Source organism: Eretmochelys imbricata, chromosome 28, assembly GCF_965152235.1.
Source record: "Eretmochelys imbricata isolate rEreImb1 chromosome 28, rEreImb1.hap1, whole genome shotgun sequence".
NCBI classification, from domain to species: Eukaryota; Metazoa; Chordata; order Testudines; family Cheloniidae; genus Eretmochelys; species Eretmochelys imbricata.
The window spans coordinates 3,691,879-3,713,043 of NC_135599.1; the positions used below are offsets into that span (position 1 = coordinate 3,691,879).

The window sequence follows — 21,165 nt, forward strand, 5'->3', positions numbered from 1 at the left end:
TTCAGAACGTTGTGTCCGTAGAAGCATATCCTTATGTCTGTCCAGGAAATCTTCAGTTTCTCTTATGCAACGCAGGGTCGATGCCTGTTGCTCCAGACCTTGAACCTTCTCTTCCAATATGGAGACCAGCTTGCACTTAGTACAGACAAAGTCGCTTCTGTCCTGTGGAAGAAAGACAAACATGGCACATCCAGTGCAGGACACAACGCTGAACGCTCCCCATCCATATACCTTCCTTCTACGAGCTTCCTCAGGAGTTGTAGTAACTACTCAGAGAAGCGGGCAAGATGTAAGCCTCAGTGGGCTTTCCCCAGGCAAACTCCCTGTTCGCCGCTCCGCTGGTTCGCAGCTGACTGGCTTTTTATAACAGTCAGGCCCACTCAAGGCTCACCTGGAACAAAGCACTCCCAATTCACACTTTTCAAACAAACAACCAGTCAAGCACATGGTCAAACTGTCCCCACAACAGACGCTCAGATACTCACCAACACAGCCTCCCTAGTGCAGCCCTTAGCATACCTCCTCTCAGACAAATCCCAGGCAAACTCCCTCTGTTAGCTTCTCTGCTGTTTGCCGCTCAGCTGGTTTGCAGCTGACTGGCTTTTTATAACAGTCATTTATATTTGTTGTTTACTTTCTCCACAGCAGTCTTGATTTTATAGACTTCTCTCATATCTCCTGTTCTTCGTCTCTTTTCCAAGCTGAAAAGTCCCAGTCTTTTAATCTCTCCACATACGGAATCTGTTCCATACCCTTAATCATTTCTGTTGCCCTTTTCTGAACCTTTTCCAATTCCAATATATCTCTTTTTAAGATGGGGTGACGACATCTGCATGCAGTATTCAAGTTGTGGGCGTACCATGGAGTTATATAGAGGCAATATGCTATTTTCTGTCTTTATTATCTATCCCTTTCTTAATGATTCCCAACATTCTGTTTGATTTTTTGACTGCCACTGCACACTGAGTGGATGTTTTCAGAGAACTCTCCACAGTGACTCCAAGTTCTGTCTCTTGAGTGGAAACAACTAATTTAGACCCTATCATTTTATATGTATAGTTGGGATTGTTTTCCAATGGGCTGCAATTTGTGCTATCCTGACATCTAGGACTGCTGAGATCCTGCATTCAGTAATATCCCTGCCCTTCCTGTTCCCTTTCTCCACTGAACCCCACCAGCCCATGCTTACTGTTCCCAGCTTCCTCAGTACTCTTTCATTGTGTCTGTACCTCTCTGTCTACAAGAAGCAGTGCCAGGGAGACTTGCCCTCTTGTCTGGAGTCTTCAATTTCTGGGGCATGGATTTACCTTCTCTGTGTTGTTAGAGGCTCTGTCATAATGAGTGTCTGTGACATTACCCACAGTACAATCTGGACTGTTGAACAGCTGTATCCAATCAGTTCTCCAACCTGGGGTACCTTTTCCACTGTTTTACTGTGAGAACAGCCTCTCTTGGCCAGTAAACAGAGTCTCCAGCATGTAACTCTCTCCCAGCTACACAGTTTTGAGTGCTCCTAGTCAGCCACTCATGAATTATACCTCAGGAGAACACCAGCAAATTGTCAAGTGCCAGACTTTCCCCCAAAAATGTGCGTCTTGCACTGTCCAGCAAGCTACTGAAAAACACAAGCTCATATTAAATCTTTCATCAGTGGAAAATGACATGCACCAGCCTTGTTATCCCAAATGGAATTCCCCACAGAATTTAATCCAAACACAGTGGTGGAACATTCCCCCCCGGTGTTTTCTGGACTGATGATCTGCTAGGCCTCTCCAATCCTTGACTCTGGGAGCCAGCCTTACCCTGCTCTGCTGTGAGAACCCCCACTCCTGGGGTGTTCATGCACAGCCTCTGGAATGTAAGCTTTTCCCAGCTATTGGCAAGCAAATGACACTAGCCAATATCTGGTCCCAGACACAACCCTAGGAACCGCTGTCTTGCAGTGTCCAGTAATGCTCGCTGGACGATGCAAGTTCATATAAATTCATCAATTTAACAAAGAAATTCATATGTACCAGGCTTGTTATCCCAAGGGGAGCCTCTGACACACTTCAAACCAAACATACTGAACCATGATGGGACACAGATCATGCGGGCCAGCATTTGGCTACAGAAAATGATGCGGGAGGATGATGTAGAGGCATACCTCCTGACCTTTGAGAGGACAGCCCTGCTGGAGGCTTGGCCCCAAGAACAGTGGTCTGGCATCCTCACTCTATTCCTATGTGGGGAGGCCCAGAAGGCCTACTATGATTTGCCTGAAGAGGCTGCAGCAGACTACCCCCAGCTGAAAGCAGATACCCCAGATCTGGCCAGGATAACGACCGCAGTGCGGGCCCAGCGATATCATGAGTGGTGGTACCAGGAAAACAAAACCTCGCGGTCCCAATTATATGACCTCATCCATCTCGCACGAAAGTGGTTACGAACTGAGTCCGGAGGAAATACTCGAGGTTCTGGTCATCGACCGGTACATGAGAGGACTACCGCCAGACCTTCGTGCCTGGGTAAGCCAGAATGAACCCTCCCACTACGACGAGGTTGTCACGCTGGTAGAAAGGCGAAGGACGGCGAGGGAGCTGACCCCACCAGTTAAGGAAGAAGCACCCCAGGTTAAACTAGCAGCATCAAGCCCTAGAGCTCGGGTGACTGGGCCACCAGGAGAACCCAGCTGGAAAAAGAGGGGGGCTGAAGGCCCACCAGAAGCCACAAAGAGTCAGAGCACTGAGGGGAAAGAGGATCGTGATGCTACCCAAACCAAGAGACCAGGGAATGCCTAGGGCTCCATACAGATGTTACGCCTGCGGGAAGTGCGGACACATAGCTGCAGGTGTTCTAATCAGCCTGTCTTAATTGTCTCCAGAAAGTTCCTGATTGGGGGACTGGTAAACCAGGTAAAGGCCCTTACAGAGCTGAACTGCGATCTATCATCCGCAGACCGATGGGCAGGTAGAAAGGTTTAACCGAACCCTTAAGGCAATGAGGTTCCTGATTGTTCTGCACAGTGTCCCAATGCTGAGGAGCCTATGCAGTGTAACGTGGGGAACTGGGCAGACCCATGCTCCCTAATCCACCTTGTGGGGGTCTCACTAACCCCACATATGTACACTAGACCAGTAAAGCTAGATAAGGTAGAGACCACAGCACTGGTTGATTCGGGGAGTGCTATCACTCTTGTCTCGGGGAAGCTCATGAAGCATAGTCAGCTGCTGTGGGCTAAACGTACAGGGATAACATGTGTCCATGGGACAGTTGGTTATTACCCCACCATCCCAGTAAAAATCGAGATTCAGGGGAACACTACTGAGGTAGCAGCAGGTGTAGTCCCTAAACTCCCATACCCAGTGCTCATAGGGAGGGACTTCCCAGGGTTTGGAGACTTACTGCCGGAAGGGGAATTGGAGAAAGGGGGAAGCCCTGAAAGTAGTGAGGCTTCCACAGTAGACTGTCAACCCCCAACCTTCTCTGAAATATCCCCAGATTTGTTCTCCACTCCCAGACAGCATAGAAAGACAAAAAGGGAAAGAAGGGCAGCTTAGGCCTTGGGAACCTGAATACTGGCTCAAAGCCTGAGGGTCGCTCTCATAGGTAGGCAGACCCGAGCAGCTGAAAAGGAGGTCACCCAGGAGGGAGAAGCATGCGAGTCTGACCCACACCCTAACACCTCTGAACCAGTAGAGGCAACAGAGACTGGCCCCCTAGATCTCGGGCAGATTAGCCCCGGGGGAGGAAATTTTGGACGGGACCAGGCTGAAGACCCAAGGTACGACAACATTAGGAAGGAGGTGACCGAAATAGATGGGGTCCCCATGGAAGGGAAAACCCAGGGACCAGGACCCTACTTCATAATGAAGAAGAATCTCTTATACGGGGTTGCACCAGTACAGGGGCAGAAGGTACAGCAGATCCTAGTACCTCAAAAACACCAGAATGCTGTATTAAGCCTGGCCCATAGTCATCTTTTTGGGGGGCATTTAGGGGTAGAGAAGACCCTGGCATGGGTCCTGTGATGATTCTTCTGGCCCAGAGTACATGAAGTGTGGAGGTACTGTGCGTCCTGCCCAGAGTGTCAGCTGCAGTCCCCATCCCCACTTGAGGGCACCGTTAGTACCCCTTCCCATCATAGAGGTTCCCTTTGCGCGAATAGCCATAGATGTAGTGGGACCCCTGGAGAAGACAGCCCGGGGCCACCAATATATACTTGTCGTTCTGGATTATGCTATTTGCTACCCAGAAGCCATCCCCCTGTGGAACACAGCCTCTAAAACAATAGCTAAAGAGTTGGTGGGGATCTTTGCCTGAGTGGGGCTACCAAAGGGGAAATTAACAGCCCAAGGTACCCCATTTATGTCAAAGCTAATGAAGGACCTCTGTACGCTGCTCCATATACATACCCTGAGAACTTCAGTCTACCATCTGCAGACCGATGGGCTGGTAGAAAGGTTTAACTGAACCCTCAAGGCAATGATAAGGAAAGTGGTAAGTCGAGACGGGAAGGATTGGGACGCCCTACTACCCTACCTTATGTTTGCAATCCGGGAGGTACCTCAGGCCTCATCTGGGTTTTCCCCCTTTGAATTATTATATGGACACCACCCCCGTGGCATACTAGATATTGCAAAAGAAATCTGGGAAGAGGAACCCAATGAGGGGAGAAATATAATTGACCATGTGTTGCAGATGCGAGAATGGATAGCCCGGGTCACCCCTATTGTATGGGAACATTTGGAAAAGGCACAGGAGGCCCAGCAAACCCATTACAATCGCCAGGCAACAGTCCGACAGTTCCAACCAGGGGATCGGGTGATGGTGGTGGTACCCACGGCAGAAAGCAAGCTTTTGGCCCAATGGCAGGGGCCCTATGAGGTGGTTGAACCCGTGGGGGAAGTAACCTACAAGATGCGGCAGCCAGGACGCCGGAAACAAGAACAAATTTATCACGTTAACCTCTTAAAGCCTTGGCACCAACGAGAGGCGTGTGTAGTGGCCCAAGAGACCCCGATCCAGGGAAATAATATGCAGGAGCCGATCAGGATATCCACTGATCTGACACCTAACCAGGAGGAGGGGGTAACTGAGATGATCAACCGATACCAGGACGCGTTTTCAACCAAACCAGGCCGGACCACCAAAGCACCACATTATCACAGACCCTGGGGCAAAGGTAACTTTAAGGCCTTAACGGGTCCCAGCAGCAAAAGGGGAGGAGATCAAGGCAGAGGTAAAAAGGGTGTTGGAGCTGGGAGTCATCGAAGAGTCCCATAGTCAGTGGTCAAGCCCGATGGCACAACTAGGTTTTGTAATGACTTTCGCTAGCTGAATGAGAGATCCAAATTCGATGCATACCCCATACCTCGTATCGATGAGTTAGTTGACCGCCTGGGCAATGCCCGATTTTTGGCCATCCTTGATTTAACAAAGGGATACTGGCAGATTCCCCTTACCAAAGATGCGAAAGAAAAGACGTCATTCTCTACACCAGAGGATCTGTTTCAATATACAGTTCTTCCTTTTGGACTGCATGGGGCACCTGCCACCTTCCAGCATCTGATGGACAAGGTCCTATGGCCCCATACCAGTTATGCAGCGGCATGCCTGGATGATGTGATTATTCACACCCCCTGACTGGGAAACCCACTTAGGAAAGGTGGAAGCGGTTCTGGACACGCTAAGACAGGCTGGCCTCACAGCTAACCCAGCCAAGTGTGCTATAGGGCTAGCCGAGGCTAAATACCTTGGCTACATTGTAGGAAGGAGCATGGTCAAGCCCCAACTAAACAAACTAGAGGCTATCCAAAATTGGCCCGGCCGAATCGGAAAAAGCAAGTCCGGGCATTCCTGGGTGTGGTGGGGTACTACCGACTATTTATTCCCCATTTTGCTACCAGAGCGAGTCCCCTGACAGACCTGATAAAAGCCCGGGGTCCAGACATGGTGAAGTGGACAGATGCGGCAGAGAAAGCATTCATGGATCTACAGACAGTCCTTTGCATGCTTATAGCCATGCTTATAGCCTCAGACTTCAACAAAGAATTCATTTTACAAACAGATGCATCTGAAGTAGGATTGGGAGTTGTCCTATCGCAGATGGTTGGAGATAAAGAACACCCAATCCTCTACCTCAGCAGGAAACTCCTCCTGAGAGAGCAGAAGTATGCCGTGGTTGAGAGTGCCTAGCTGTGAAATGGGCCATGGAAACACTACGTTATTACCTTCTGGGATGACGGTTTACCCTTGTGACCAACCATGCACCCCTCCAGTGGATGCAGCCAATGTAAGAACACCTGCGGCCAATCAAGAAGCTGCTAGAATCAATTGAGGCAGGCTAATCAGGGCACCTGGGTTTTAAAAAGGAGCTCACTTCAGTTTGTGGTGTGCGTGTGAGGAGCTGGGAGCAAGAGGCACTAGGAGCTGAGAGTGAGAACGCGGACTGTTGGAGGACTGAGGAGTACAAACATTATCAGACACCTGGAGGAAGGTCCTATGATGAGGATAAAGAAGGTGTTGGGAGGAGGCCATGGGGAAGTAGCCCAGGGAGTTGTAGCTGTCACACAGCTGTTCCAGGAGGCACTCTAGACAGCTGCATTCTATAGGGCTCTGGGCTGGAACCCAGAGTAGAAGGCGGGCCCGGGTTCCCCCCAAGCCTCCCAACTCCTGGTCAAACACAGGAGTCATCGACCTGGACTGTGGGTTCAGAAAAACGGCCAAGCTGAGGGCTGCCGTGAAGCTCCAAGGCGAGCAAATCTGCCAATAAGTGCAAGACCCACCAAGGAAGAGCAGGAACTTTGTCACACTGTTTACAGGTATTAATTGAAAAGTAGCATTACCATAAGGTTTATCATCTGTGTCAAAATTCTTAGCCCCAAAACTTAACATTGATACCAAAGTTTTTGGGTGTTTACAAGTATCTTTATGATACCACGCCCTCTGTTCAGATATTCTAGTTTGAGGTTAGTTTATTCATTTCCCATGTAATTAGTCACTGGCTTTTCCTTCCCTCCAGTGTTCCTTCTGTGTGAGCTCTTAATTTAATCATGTTTCTGGAATTTTGGTGCCTCAGGATCTGGCAAGATAGGTGTTCAGGGGGATCCTGCACATTGGCTGGACCTTTGGGGAGTGGTCTCCCAACCCCATGACTGTACATATGCAGAAAAATCCAGCTCCCCTCTGAGCACTGTGTCCTTCCCTGCCCCCTAGAGGGCTGTGATCTGTGCTCTCTGGGCTAGGTGTTTTTACCCTTTGATCAGATTCACCTTTTCCCAGCAGCTCTTCCATAACTCCTCTCTGTGTCTCACAAGTCTGGGGGAAAACACCCCCTTCTCTGTCAGTTGGGTCATTTGTATTCAGGCAAACTACCACCTGGCAATTTCCTGGTCTCAACTCATCTTCTGTGACAGGCATTGGAGTTGCATCTTGATGTAAAGAGACACAGTTACTTTCCAAAAACTTATCAGAAATAGCATCCTGAAAAATTGGGACCTGGATTAGGGTACCCTCCGCCACCCTGTCTCTGTCCCTGAGAAGTCAGCTGTGTGACTGCTCCCCTCTGGGAGGTCAGTTACACAGTTCCTTCTCAAAACCTGGGTCACAGGCTGAGTGCCTGGGTGCACAGATGCTGACCCAGCCATCCTCCTAGTGTCCTGGGCCTCCTGCCTCAAGTGACTAGTGAGGAGACATTCCTGTACCCCCACTATTCCTTCCCCCGTTTCCTCCTCTGGGCCTCCTCATAAAACACATTTCTCTGTGCTCTGTAAGAAGGAATCCATCTCTTCATCTGCAATACTCTGCCAGCTAACAACTGGGACAGTTTCCTTAATTACAGATGACATCTCTCCTGCCCCTGTCCCTGAGGGCATGTTGCCTTCTGCTGGTAAGGAGCTAGTCTCAGCCTTTCCCATACTTGGAAGCACCCTGCTTCCCTGTGTTACAGAGTCACACGAATCCTCACCACCTGAGTGGTTTCTGAGATCCCCCTGCCCCTTCTCTGGGATCTTCTCTGGGACACATTGCTATATGCTCCCTAGAGTGTGGTTTTTTTCCTCTGCTTCAGCTGTGACCTTGTGGCAGCTAATAACCTGGACAGATCTTTCCCTGGCAGGCATTACACCCCCATCCCTTCCTGATGTGGTGTTACTTCCAGCTGCAGTGCAGGAGTTGGTCTCATCCACCCTCTCACCTGGAAGCATGTGGCTTCCCCCAGCTGCAGAAGAATCAAGGAGACACTCTCCCCTTCTCTCAGCAATTCCTGAGACCTTACCCTTTCCCTCGGGGATCCCAGCATAACACTCCCTCCTGCTGCAGGTAAATACTTTAACCTGAGCTACGTGGAAAAAATCATTACCAGGGAGCAGGTCGAATAGAAGGTGTTCCATTACCCCCCCAGTCAAAACACTTTCCAAACTTTCCCAAACCACATGGATTTTTAGCTAGTGGTATGAGGAATTTGCTTTCACCCACCCTCACAATCTCTGTCATTTGGCCAGGCAACATACTGGCCTTTGGGACCACACTCTGCTTAACCAGAGAGATCTGAGCCCCTGTATCCCTCTGCCTCAAGTATTCCCTGCCATCAATTTGGACAGCCATAACGTGATCCATATCTGGTTCTGCAGAGGCTAACCTCACAGAGCCAATATGATAGGCTTCAATTGATTGGGGGCTTTCTGTGCTGAGGACAACGGAACTAACATGAGCTATTGGTTGCCTGCTTCCTCCTAGCACAGGGCATTTATTCCTCAGGTGATCAGTGGAATTACACTGACAGCGCCTTTTGGGTTCTTCTGTTTTTACCAGCGATTTGGAGTGGGGGTTAGAGGAATTTTTTGGGTAAGAGAGTGTTTAGGCTCCCAACCCCCTTCTCTTTTCCCAGGGGCAAAATGAGATCCTCCCTTCCCACCAGTTTTAAACCCTTCTTTCTGTGGCCTACCCTCAATAGATGCCTGATTCTGTTAAAAGGCATGAGATTAAAAAAGCCATCTCCTCCACAGACTCAACATCTTTGTCCCACAGACACTGCTTTACATCAGCTTTACATGTGCATAGGAAATGCTTTTGAGCAACAAGATCCAACATTCCCTCAAAACTTGCCACCTCTCTACCCCTCACCCATTTTCCCAACAGATCTGGTTACATACTCCCCATTACTCATACCAATATCCCTCTTAAGAGTCCTAAATTTAACTCTATATGTTTCAGGGATAATCTGAAAACTTTGCAAAACAGTACCTTTAAATTTGCAATAGCCTAAAGCAGCTTCAATAGGCATTCCATTGAATACATTTCAAGCTTTACCAGTTAATTTTGTATTCAGGGTAGGAACTCTATCAGGGATTTCATGTATTACACACAGCCTTTCGAAGGTAGTCAGATATTCTGCAGTATCATTGGTCTCACTGTATGCAGGACATGAGTGTTCCCATTTGTGGATTTTTGGAGTGATGGGACATGTTGGGGTCGGGGGGTTCTGGTTCTGCTTCTCTAGCAGGTCCAGCTGGTGTGTGTGCTCTCTCTGTCTTTCTTTCCTCTCTCTCTCTCTCTTACCTCCAGTTCTTGCAATAATCTCCGGTGCTCCCTCTCCTTTTCTGCAGACTGAAGCCTGAAAAGCTCCAACTTCACAATCACTTCTCTGCTTTCACTAATTTTCCTGTTTTCCTGTTCTTACTTCCCTTTCCCGAAATAAGCAAACAGAAAGTAACAAAACTGTGACCTCCTCCTGACTGTCCTTAGCCACTGCACTTAAGACTCCACTTAAAATCACAAATATCAGTGCTTAAAGTGTGAACTTCACTTGGAGTAATAAGCCATACATACACTCTGCTCACTGCACCACTGTGATGTTCCCCACTGGTGTTATCGGGACGTGATCTGCTAGGCCTCTCCAATCCTTGACTCTGGGAGCCAGTCTTACCCTGCTTTGCTGTGAGAACCCCCACTCCTGGGCTGTTCACGCACAGCCTTTGTTATGTAAGCTGCTAGCCAGTATCTCTGATCCCAGACACAACCCTAGGAACCTCTGTCTTACAGCGTCTGGTAATGCCCACTGGACGCTGCAAGCTTATATAGGTTTGTCCATTTAACAAAGGAATTGATATGTACCAGGCTTGTTATCCCAAGGGGAGCCTCTGACACACTTCAAACCAGACACACTGCTTCAGGAAGAATAAACAGATTTATTAGCTCTAAAGATAGACTTTAAGTGATTATAAGTCAAAGCATAATAAGTCAGATTTGGTCAAATGAAATAAAAGCAAAACACATTTTAAGCTGATCTTAACACTTTCAATGTCCTTAGATGCTTCTCACCACAGGCTGGCTGGTTACTTTTCAATCAGGCTCTCTGCTTTGATCAGCGCTTCAGTCGCTTGGTGGTGGTGATGTCTGTAGATGTAGGTGGAAGAGAGAGAGCCAGCATGGCAAATGTCTCTCCCTTTTATCCTATCCTTTCTTCCCTCATGGCTTTGCTCCCCCCCCCCCCCCCCCGCTTCAGTCAGGTGAGCATTTCTGAGTCTCTCCAAGCAAGGTTGAGCAATTCCCCTGGTGTGGCCTCATGCAGGTGAGTCATTGTATTGTAGCTCCCTTGGTGGACAATGGCTGTTGATGGGTTGACACCCCGCCCGGGCGTTGGTTACTTTCCTTGCTGTTGCCTCTCGGGAGCTAATATCTGGTGGATTTCCCCAATTTACAGCATTTTTTAGTGACAACCATACTACACAATTCTAATAACTTCATATTGTTATACTTATTAGAAGCACACAGGATCTTTTTCAGGGGAAAAGGCAATATGCTCTGTTTGTTGAAGATACAACAATTAGCATAAGCATTCAATCGTGCGCACACACACACACACACACGCATATACTGTCCTACCAGTCGATATTATAGTTACCAGTCCAGGGTCCGGATCAATCTAGTGGCCAGCTAGGTTGATCATGGGTAGGGAGGAGCTGTATTCTGTTGGTCGCGACATAATGCTCTGGGGAATCTTGGCAGGACAAACCCAAAGTTTCATGGCAAGGCACCCTGTTTATATCGTGATGATTTTTTTTTTCATTGGGTCTAGTGAGTTTTTGAATGCATATTTTTTGGTCCAGGTTTTGGTGCATGTGTCCGGGAACCATAGGTTTAATTTACTATGGGGTATTGGACAGTTTTCCACCATAACCGTTAGTATTGTTTCTGTTTTAACAGGCTTATTTTACTGATATGGTAATTGTGGGTAGGTGGAACTCCAGGTGTTACTTTCATAGGGACCCTCTATTTGAACCCCTATTTGAGTTGGCTAGTATTTTTATTATACCATTCCATAAGGATTACTGGATCACAGGTAGGAATCCATGATTGGTTGGCGGGGAGTGAATTATTCCTTAAATATTGGCTTATAAGGAGGGCCGCATTTTTTTTTTAATTATCAGGGCACTAAAAAGTTCCCAGAAGCAGGTGAAGCCAGACCTTACACTGGAGTCTCATTTTTTGTGGATTAAAATTGCGGTGGTGAAGCAGCCCCTCGTGCTCGGGTTCCGGGATGTCCTCCTCTGCAAAGAATTCAAACATCATTATTCATGTAAACAATTTAATTTGTGAAACATGGACGCGTTGCCGTTTTTTTTTTTTTAATGTGGTATACCAATGGGCTAAGGTGATCCTCTATGGAGTAAGGGCCTATCCATTTTGATTCTAGTGAGTGACCCCTTTTACCCAGTTTAAGGTTCCCTGTTTTAATGTTTTGTAATAGTGTGGCGGCCAAGGCCATGTTATTAGCTGCCAAACGTTCATTTATTTTTAACAAAAGGCTGTGATTCATCAGGGAAACACAGGGCTGGGGCTGTAAGAGCCTTCTGTTTTAGCAGGATTAAAGTGGAGTCCTGCTCTTTTCCCCATTCCCATTTTCTTTCTCTCTCTCTCTTTTTTTTATCAGTTTCCACAATGGGTGAGTTATTTTAGCATATTTATAAATGGGTGGTCTAAGAAAATTGAATCCTCCTAGCAGTACCCTTAAAGAGTGGGCATTAGTAGGGGCCAGCATTTCTACTAGTGCCCTTACCTTCCTCTGATCTACCTGTCTCCCTTCTTGTCCTTTAGTTTCACTTCTTTGTGTTGCAATCTTTGGGCTGTTCTTTTCTTCCTTTATCAGTTAAGTAATTTACATTAACACAGATGCTTTTTGGCTTGCTTTTGGATTTAAAGCCATTAGCAGCTTAGAGACTCTGTCTTAAAAGGGACACAATCAACTTCCACCAGAGTTTTGATTAGTTTTCACTTTTAACTCCTGCTTCTAAAACACACAGCAATCTGAAAAAGAAAACACAACCTATTTTGGCTCCCTAATAGGATTTTAATTAAGTAGTATGGTATGTTTTTACATTTCTTTTACCCCTTCTTCAATATACACTGTATATATTCTGGAGAAAATGCACATTCCTTCCATAGTTTAACTTGTATGACATTAGCCATATTAATTTTTACGTAAGGTGTAACTGTTTCTTTTGTGCTCGCATAGTTTTTTTATGTACTCTTATCAAAGAGACAGTTTGATTACACAGAGCCACCTTAAGGCTCAGTGTGGGGCACTGTCTGGTTTTTGGTTTTTTTTTTTTCTTAAATTTCTTATTTTTTTACTACAGCTCTTATTTGCTATTTTGTTACCAAAAAACAAATCCAGAATTTTTTCCCATTCTCCTGGTTTTGACTGCCCTGCTCCAGCCTTGACTTTGGTCTTTTAAAAAGATATTGAACCTATAAAGCATTATGGTACCTTAAGGGTTAAACACTAAATACCAGATCAAAAAACACTAGTTACCTGTGTCTGGCAAAAAGTGTTCCTCGGTTTTGCAACTTTGAATGAAAGATTCAAATGGATTTTAGTGGTATTATTTAAAAACAAAACCAATTCATCTTAAACTCACAAAACAAAGAGTTTTACAAACCGGGAGTGTTGCTTTAGGTCCTAAACACTCCACATATTGACACAATATACGTTTTTACACAGCTGTACATAGAATACATCTGTATACATTTGGGGGCAGTTAAGTTCCAATAGAAACTCCTTATGGTCTTTTAGCGAATTAGACTAAATTGTTCATAGTCAAACGATTTAAATCAGATTGTCTCTTTGCCTGGCTTATTTACAGACATTCCTTTGGAAAAGGGCCCATTTTCTCTTCAGAATGGCTGCAAAGAAACCAAGAATTCTCTTTCTATAACACTTTTCCTTTTTAACATTTTTACAACGTTCAACTGCTTAATTCCCTCCAGCCTCTGCAGAGTTAACTTCTCACTCTTTTTTAATCACTCGCTTATCTCCCAAAATGATACCTTCATCAACTCGGATTTCACCATTCCAAGTATTGTTCCAGGGATCTGAATTCCCCATGGCCTAGACTTACTTTTTTTTCTTCTTTTGCCACTATGCCCTCAGGGCTTCCAACCTGTTTTCCAACTTTTTTATTTGTTGCCTACCTGCTTGTCTGGGCCTGACCCTGCTTTCCTCGCTGAACCATCCTTTTTCCATGGACACAGGCTTTGTTCTACTACCAATTTAGCACAGAGGATGGGCTCCTCAACTAGCCCCCACCCCTCCTGGTCCCTTTCCTTAATCATTTCTTTTTTGTGAAATCATCACAATATCATTCACAAAAAATTATTACACTGCCCAAACTCCTATATCCTTCACAGTTTGGTTTAACAGAGCAAGATCTGTTTAAAAGGAGCAATCTCTTGAACAAAGTATCGTCTTTGAATCATAGAATCATAGAATATCAGGGTTGGAAGGGACCCCTGAAGGTCATCTAGTCCAACCCCCTGCTTGAAGCAGGACCAATTCCCAGTTAAATCATCCCAGCCAGGGCTTTGTCAAGCCTGACCTTAAAAACCTCTAAGGAAGGAGATTCCACCACCTCCCTAGGTAACGCATTCCAGTGTTTCACCACCCTCTTAGTGAAAAAGTTTTTCCTAATATCCAATCTAAACCTCCCCCACTGCAACTGGATTGCTTTCTTTTCAACATTTCTTACACAGGTCCTATTGCTATTTGTCCACGCTCCTATATCCTTCAGAGTTGGGTCTCGCATAGAAAATACTGCCTCAACATATTATTTTATGAATTTATTTTACCTTTATAACTTTTCCATGCCCACACTCATGCTGGGACTTACAAAACACAAAAGTCTATACCCACTAAAAACAACTCTGGCTGACAGAGCAGAGGGGGGAAATGCTAAGCCCTCTACACTTTGGGTTTGATCCTGCTATGACTGAGAGTATATTCACCTATGCAGTTTTCCCCCGACAGACGTGTAGGAGCAAGGACTCTAACTCTCCCCTTTATGGCCCGGCACTTCTACGACGGGGGGTCAGAGGTGGCAGGTTTGTAGAAATTTTGGTGGTGCTCAGAACCTGCCCCACCAACTCTGCGCCCCCCCCCCCCCAAACTCCATCCCCCACCCGCCTAAGGCTCTGGGAGAGAGTTTGGGTAGGGTGGTGGGGGGAGGAGGTCTGGGGTGCAGGCCCTGGGTTGGGGCAGGGGATTGGAGTGCAGGACAGGTGAGAGTTTGGGCTCTGGAAGGGAGTTTGGGTGGGGGAGGGGGTCTGCGGTGCAGGCTCTGGGATGGAGTTTGGGTGCTGGGTGCAGGAGGGGGTGAGGGGTGCAGGCTCTGGGACAGAGTTTGGGTGCTGGCTCTGGGGTGGGGGTGAAGGCTCTGGGAGGGAGTTTGGGGACAGGAGGGAGTGCAGAGGGCGGGGATGCAGGTTCTGAAACGGAATTTGGGTGTAGGCTCTGGGCTTGTGCAAGGGGTGGGAGTGTAGGAGGGGGTGAGGGGTGCAGGCTCTGGGAGGGAGTTTGGGGGCAGGAGGGGATGTGTGGGAAGGGGGTGGGGGTGCAGGCTCTGGGACGGAGTTTGGGTTCAGGTTGGGAGGGGGTGGAGGGAGGGGGTGCAGGCTGTGGGAGGGAGTTTGGGTCCAAAGCGGGGTACAGGCTCTGCGGGGCGGGGGGCTGCAGTACTTACCTGGGGCTCCTAGGCAGGGCAGGCCGGGAGTCTCCATGTGCTGCTACCCCCAGGCACTGCCCCGCAGCTTCCTATTGGTTGCTGGGGCACTTGGGTCAGGACACAGACCCACCCTGCCCAGGGGCTGCAGGGAGGGTCTGGCAGCCATGTGGAGTGAGCAGGGGGGAAGCAGTTCAGCTCCACTGCACTTCCAGTGGTGAGTGGGGGCCCCAGGCTGTTTTAAATGGCCCGAGGGATGCGCGGGGGGACCTGGGGGCGGAAGGTTGGGCCAAGGGAGAAGACCCAGCCCCAAACGTTGTTGGAGCTGGGCCAGGAATATTTCTGTTTTCCAGGCACCATGGGCCCATAGGACTTGCTGCCCATGCCAGGGGTGTATATACCTAGACAGTTCATATATGTCTTATCTGTATAGTTTTCCCCAATAGATAGGTTGGAGCTAGGACGCTAATTCTCCCCCTGTTGCCTGGATCTTCTATGACTGGGGGTGTGCACACCTGAGTGATCGATCACTTTATATGTAAGGTATACCTTTTAGCAATATGGAGCAGTATGTTAAACAATCCTAGTGCATGTCTTCACCCTTTTGCAATTCTCCACCAAAAATTTTATGCTTATAAGAAGCACATGGGATCTTTTTCAGGGGAAAAAGCAATATGCTGCCTTTATTGAAGATACAACAATTAGTATATGCATTCAGTCACACCACACACAAAAACACTCTCCTGCCAGTCGATGTTATAGTTACCAGCAGCCAGCTAGGTTGATCCCTGGTAGGGAGGAGCCAATTTCCATTGGTCACTACACAATGCTCCAGGGAAGTCTTGGCAGGATGAACCCAAAGTTTCATGGCAAGGCACCCTGTTTATATAATGATTTTCCTTCATTGGGACCAATGACTTTTCCACCGTCATACTGTAATCAATTGTTGTTTGATGAGTGCTTATTTTTTTTAATTGTCCTTCTCAACCTTTATCTTGTTCTTTCATCAAGTCCCTCAGGGAGTTATCCCATGCTGGTTTTGATCACAGCTATCTTGTCCCCACTGATAAGTGACTGTCTCATCTTTAGAGTCGTCAATCTGCCCTTCTCTGACATTTCATTAGGGGCGTGTGGCAGCCTCCTGGCACCCTTGCATCTGTCTCTGGTTCCTCCTTTGTACATCTGGTTCAGCGATGGCCTTCATACTTATCTCTTAAAACACACATTCCTCATTCACACAAAACAGAATTAATTTACACACAACATTTTGAACAGGAATATCAAATTCCAATGCAAAAGAAAACAATCATGGCATTCTTTTACTTATTTTAAAATGTTAAACCTACAACAAATTGGTGACCCTCAAAGGTCTGTTACTGCCTTGAAATTAGTCCAGATACAGATTCTGGCTGATGGATCTCTACCCGTTGGCCCATTAGGCCATTCCTTTCTGTTGTTCAAAAAGGGTGACTGGCAGGATATGATCAGATCATACACCAATACATTTAATACATGCTACATTCTTATCCTTTATCCTTCATTCTAAATTACATAAAATGCAAACTTAAAATCCTACTACTACATTTGGGGGAAGAGTTTGGGGGAGTTAAGTTCCTGATTTTTATTTGACCTCTCTCCAGCACTTGTTTTGGTTTGACCTTCCCCTTTCCATCCCTGTTTGAGGTTTCTGTTTCTATCACAGCAGGTGATGCAATGGCATGTGACAAAGAGGAGCAGAATTCTCAGCAGGAAAATGTTGAGCAAGTGGATAAAGACAGAGCACTATCGCAAAGACCAAAAAGGAATGTGTCCAGGAGTCATGAGCAGGAAAAATCCTCTGAGATTCAGCACAGACCAGAAAGAGAGCAGGGAAACCAGCCAGGGGAGGAAGTGGGTAAATTAATTTTGTGTCAAGGAACTCAGAAGGACTTCAAGGAAACCACAACGCAGCAGGAAATCCTCAGGGGAAAGAGAAAAAATACATGCACTGAGTGTGGGAAAACCTTACGTCACTACTCAGCCCTTATAAAGCATCAGAGAATCCACACAGGTAAGAAACCCTGTGAATGCCGTGAGTGTGGGAAAACCTTCAAACGCAGCTCAAACCTTATTACCCATCAGAGAATCCACACTGGGGAGAGGCCATATAAATGCAGTGAGTGTGGGAAAACCTTCAATCACAGTTCACACCTTATTACCCATCAGAGAATCCATACAGGAGAGAGGCCATATAAATGCAGTGAGTGTGGGAAAACCTTCAATCACAGTTCACACCTTCTTAGGCATCAGAGAATCCACACAGGAGAGAGACCCTATGAATGCAGTGAGTGTGGGAAAAGCTTCACTTGCACTTCAGACCTTTTTCAACATCAGAGAATCCACACAGGGGAGAGGCCCTATGAATGCGGTGAGTGTGGGAAAAGCTTCACTACCAGCTCAGCCCTTTCTGAACATCAGAGAATCCACACCGGCGAGAGGCCCTATAAATGCAGTGAGTGTGAAGAAAGCTTCCCTAGGAGTTCAGCCCTTTCTGAGCATCAGAAAATCCACACCGGTGTGAGACCCTATGAATGCACTGAGTGTGGGAAAACCTTCAATCGCATCTCGACCCTTATTAGGCATCAGAGAATCCACACAGGGGAGAGGCCCTATGAATGCAATGAGTGTGGGAAAAACTTCACTCACAGATCAGCCCTTTCTGAACATCAGAATATCCACACTGGTGTGAGACCCTATGAATGCACTGAATGTCGGAAAACCTTCAATCGCAGCTCGAACCTTATTAGGCATCAGACAATCCACACAGGAGAGAGGCCCTATAAATGCAGTGAGTGTGGGAAAAGTTTCACTTGCACTTCAGACCTTTTTCAACATCAGAGAATCCACACAGGGGAGAGGCCTTATGAATGCCATAAGTGTGGGAATACCTTCTCTTGGCACTCAGCCCATGTTAGGCATCAGAGAATCTGCAAGGGAGATCAACACCATAAAAACCTCTAGGGCTATGCATACTTTTTTTTATTTAATACTTTTCCTGATCACCACATAGTAACTTTTAAAGCTGTTTGAACTGTTTGCAGTAACATTATCCCTTAGCTTGTCCAGATGAGTGGCCCATTTTTGCCTTTTGATGTTCACCCTGTTTTGAAGTTGACCCATTTGTCCTTCCTATCAACTCCATTGTCCCATGAGTAATTCAAGTGTCCCCTTCCTACCAGGAGCCAGGGAGCGTCACATTTACACCATTCCTGTTGCAAAGTTATTGTTAGTCACCCATGATACAGTTTGTATCATTGCCAGTTGTTCTCGCGTTGTTCTGGGTTGTGCTGAAGAGCAGTTATATTGGGAACTTTTCAAATGATATTTAAATGAAGAGGAGCAGGGGCAGGAAAAAGTGTCCTTTCAGCCTCTGTGACACTGGAAGGAGATGGGGAGACGCAGAGATTCCTTACTTCCCCATCACTGCAGAACTGTTACCTTTTGTCTGAGCCATGCAGAGTTTATCTTCATCACATGCTATCCCTCCACTTCTCAAAGTGTCATGTGAGGAAGAGTTCTCATCTGTCTGTGCTTGGAGATGATGCTTTGGCTTCTTTAATCCTATATCAGAGTCACTATGACTGGAGATGAATGTCAAAGACCTGGAAGGGGAATTCAAATGGATCCCAAACACAGTGTGATCATTTGGAGTTTAAATCCCAGGTTCCATCTATTGGTAAAGCCACTTCTGGCAAGGTGGCTGTTTTGTCCCCCATTATTTGGATGCTAGGATACTGAAAATGTTGTAAATAACACAACTGACTATTGAGACAATGCTGAGTGAAGTATGTTTGAATGGATCAGAGGAGAATGTGATGGGAGAATCTCTTGTCCTGATTCTGAATAATCAGACGTAACCTGCTCCAGAATTTCACTTGACACTTTCATTGTCATGTATTCTATCTCTCTGTGATGTGTATTTCTATTTTTCCTGAAGGCTGTTTGGTCAACCAATTGGATATTCAGTTTGATAGGATATAGCTCAGATTTATTGGAGAATTTAAGACAAATGATCATTTGCTAAAGTCATAGTTTCTCACTTCAGCTTTGCTTTTTCCCCACCCCTCCATGATGACATGGAGAAAGTTCGAGTGCAGTTCTGTTAACAGGGGAGAACTTGCCAATTTACTGGACATGCTAACAGAGAAACAGCAGCGATTTAAAACCTCTACTTGGAAATGGTGAACAACAGCAGAACCCCAACTAATTGGAGGAAGTGCATGTGATCACAGTGTAGTTCAATTGTTGAAGTCAATATTGTCTCTGATGATCTGGGAAGAGAATTTCATGGTAAGTGATTTTGAACTAGGCAAAATGCCCATGTATTTTATTCCCAAAGCATGTGTAACCCAGGCCCAACAGAAGATCTCTCCTAGCTAATCCTGTATTATGGAAGATGCTGCCCTTCATGACACTGAAGTTGAGGAAATAGAAGTGGGGTTTTTGTTGAATTTATCCTTTGTGGATGCTAAAAATGTGTATAAAATTAAATCAGTTTTGGAAATCTAATAGCTGCAGAAAAATAGCTATTTTTGAATAGAAACTCCAGCTCTGGTAACAGAGATTCTGATTCAGGCCTGTATCCACCAAATTAAAAAAAAGCTGGGCATGTTTTGGGAAGCCATTTCTCACTAACACTGTTGAGATTTTGAGTGGTTTTGTAAAGGATTCTACTTCAGAGATGTCATAAATATAAAGGGAAGGGTAACCACCTTTCTGTATACAGTGCTATAAAATCCCTCCTGGCCAGAGGCAAAACCCTTTCACCTGTAAAGGGTTAAGAAGCTAAGGTAACCTTGCTGGCAACCTGACCCAAAATGACTGATGAGGGGACAAGATACTTTCAAATCTGCAGTGGGGCGGGGGGGAACTAAGGGTTTGGTCTGTCTGTGTGATGCTTTTGCCAGGTACAGATCAGGAATCTAGCTGGAACATGCGTTAGATTTTCTTTTGTTTAATGGCTTGTAAAATAAGCTGTGCTGGAGGGAATGTATATTCCTGGTTTTGTGTGTTTTTGTAACTTAAGGTTTTGCCTAGAGGGATTCTCTGTTTTGAATCTGATTACCCTGTAATCCTGATTTTACAGAGGTGATTCTTTTACCTTTTTTTTAATTAAAATTCTTCTTTTAAGAACCTGATTGATTTTTCATTTTTCTTAAGATCCAAGGGTTTGGGTCTGTGTTCACCTGTACCAACTGGTGAGGATTATTATCAAGCCTTCACGAGGAAAGGGGGTGTAGGACTTGCGGGGGGGAATATTTTGGCGGAAGACGTCTCCAAGTGGTCTCTTTCCCTGTTCTTTGTTTAAAACGCTAGATGGTGGCAGCATACTCAAGGACAAGGCAAAGTTTGTAGCTTGGGGAAGTTTTTAATCTAAGCTGGTAAGCATAAGATTAGGGGGTCTTTCATGGAGGACCCCACATCTGTACCCTAGAGTTCAGAGTGGGGAAGGAACCTTGACAAGAGAACTGTAAATTTACCCTAACCAATGCCAAGGATTTGGGAAGAACTGGGATTGAAAGAGTCCACACCCAGTTCTTCGTTTCCACCCCAGTAAAGGAAACTATGGTGACCAATGACCCAAGGAAAATTGTTTGTACAACTCCACTTCCTAGTGCAGTGTCACTGATTACAGTTCCAGAGGATACCAGGGTTAGACTGAGAACAATCATCCTTCATTGTTTGGATCCAAAGAGAGAGTGCTTCATAGGACATTCCTTCCCCGTGGATCCCAAACTGGCTGCCTGAGTGGGTAACAAGGACTTTCAGGCTGTAGAAATGATGGAAACCAATGAGGCAACAAATGTTTCAGGCTCCAATTTCAGACTTCCGGATACTCGCATGCTGAGTCCTGATTCTCTGGTTTTGTGTCTGACGCGACGGCTACACAATAAAGCTGATGTTGGCGCAGCTGCACTGATTTGTAGCTGTGCTGGTCTGGCATTGTTATTACAGATGCTCTCTGCCAAGGAGAGAGATCTCTCCCGTCGGACTTGATTAGTCCAGGCCCTGCAAGCAGCGGTGGCTGTGTTGGCAGGAGAAGCTCTCCCGCTGACGTAGTGCCATCTACACGAGGGGTTAGGGCTGTGTAACTACGTAGCTCAGCGGTGTGGATTTTTCACACCCCTGAGCAATATAATAGCGTAAG

At 46.3% G+C, this 21,165-nt stretch overlaps 1 protein-coding gene across 5 annotated transcripts in view; it reads left to right on the plus strand.

Moving 5' to 3' along the window:
• LOC144258310 (uncharacterized) overlaps nt 1-20,150 on the plus strand; it is a 30,880-nt gene extending 10,730 nt beyond the window's left edge. For 4 of the 5 annotated variants that reach the window (XM_077806791.1, XM_077806787.1, XM_077806786.1 and 1 more), the window contains exon 4: nt 16,681-20,150. In XM_077806791.1, the coding sequence (XP_077662917.1) occupies nt 16,681-17,978 (1,298 nt within the window). In that variant the 3' untranslated portion in view covers nt 17,979-20,150. The remainder of the gene's footprint in view (nt 1-16,680) is intronic. The other variant, XM_077806790.1, reaches the window with a different exon arrangement.
• Nucleotides 20,151-21,165: the final 1,015 nt, after the last annotated feature.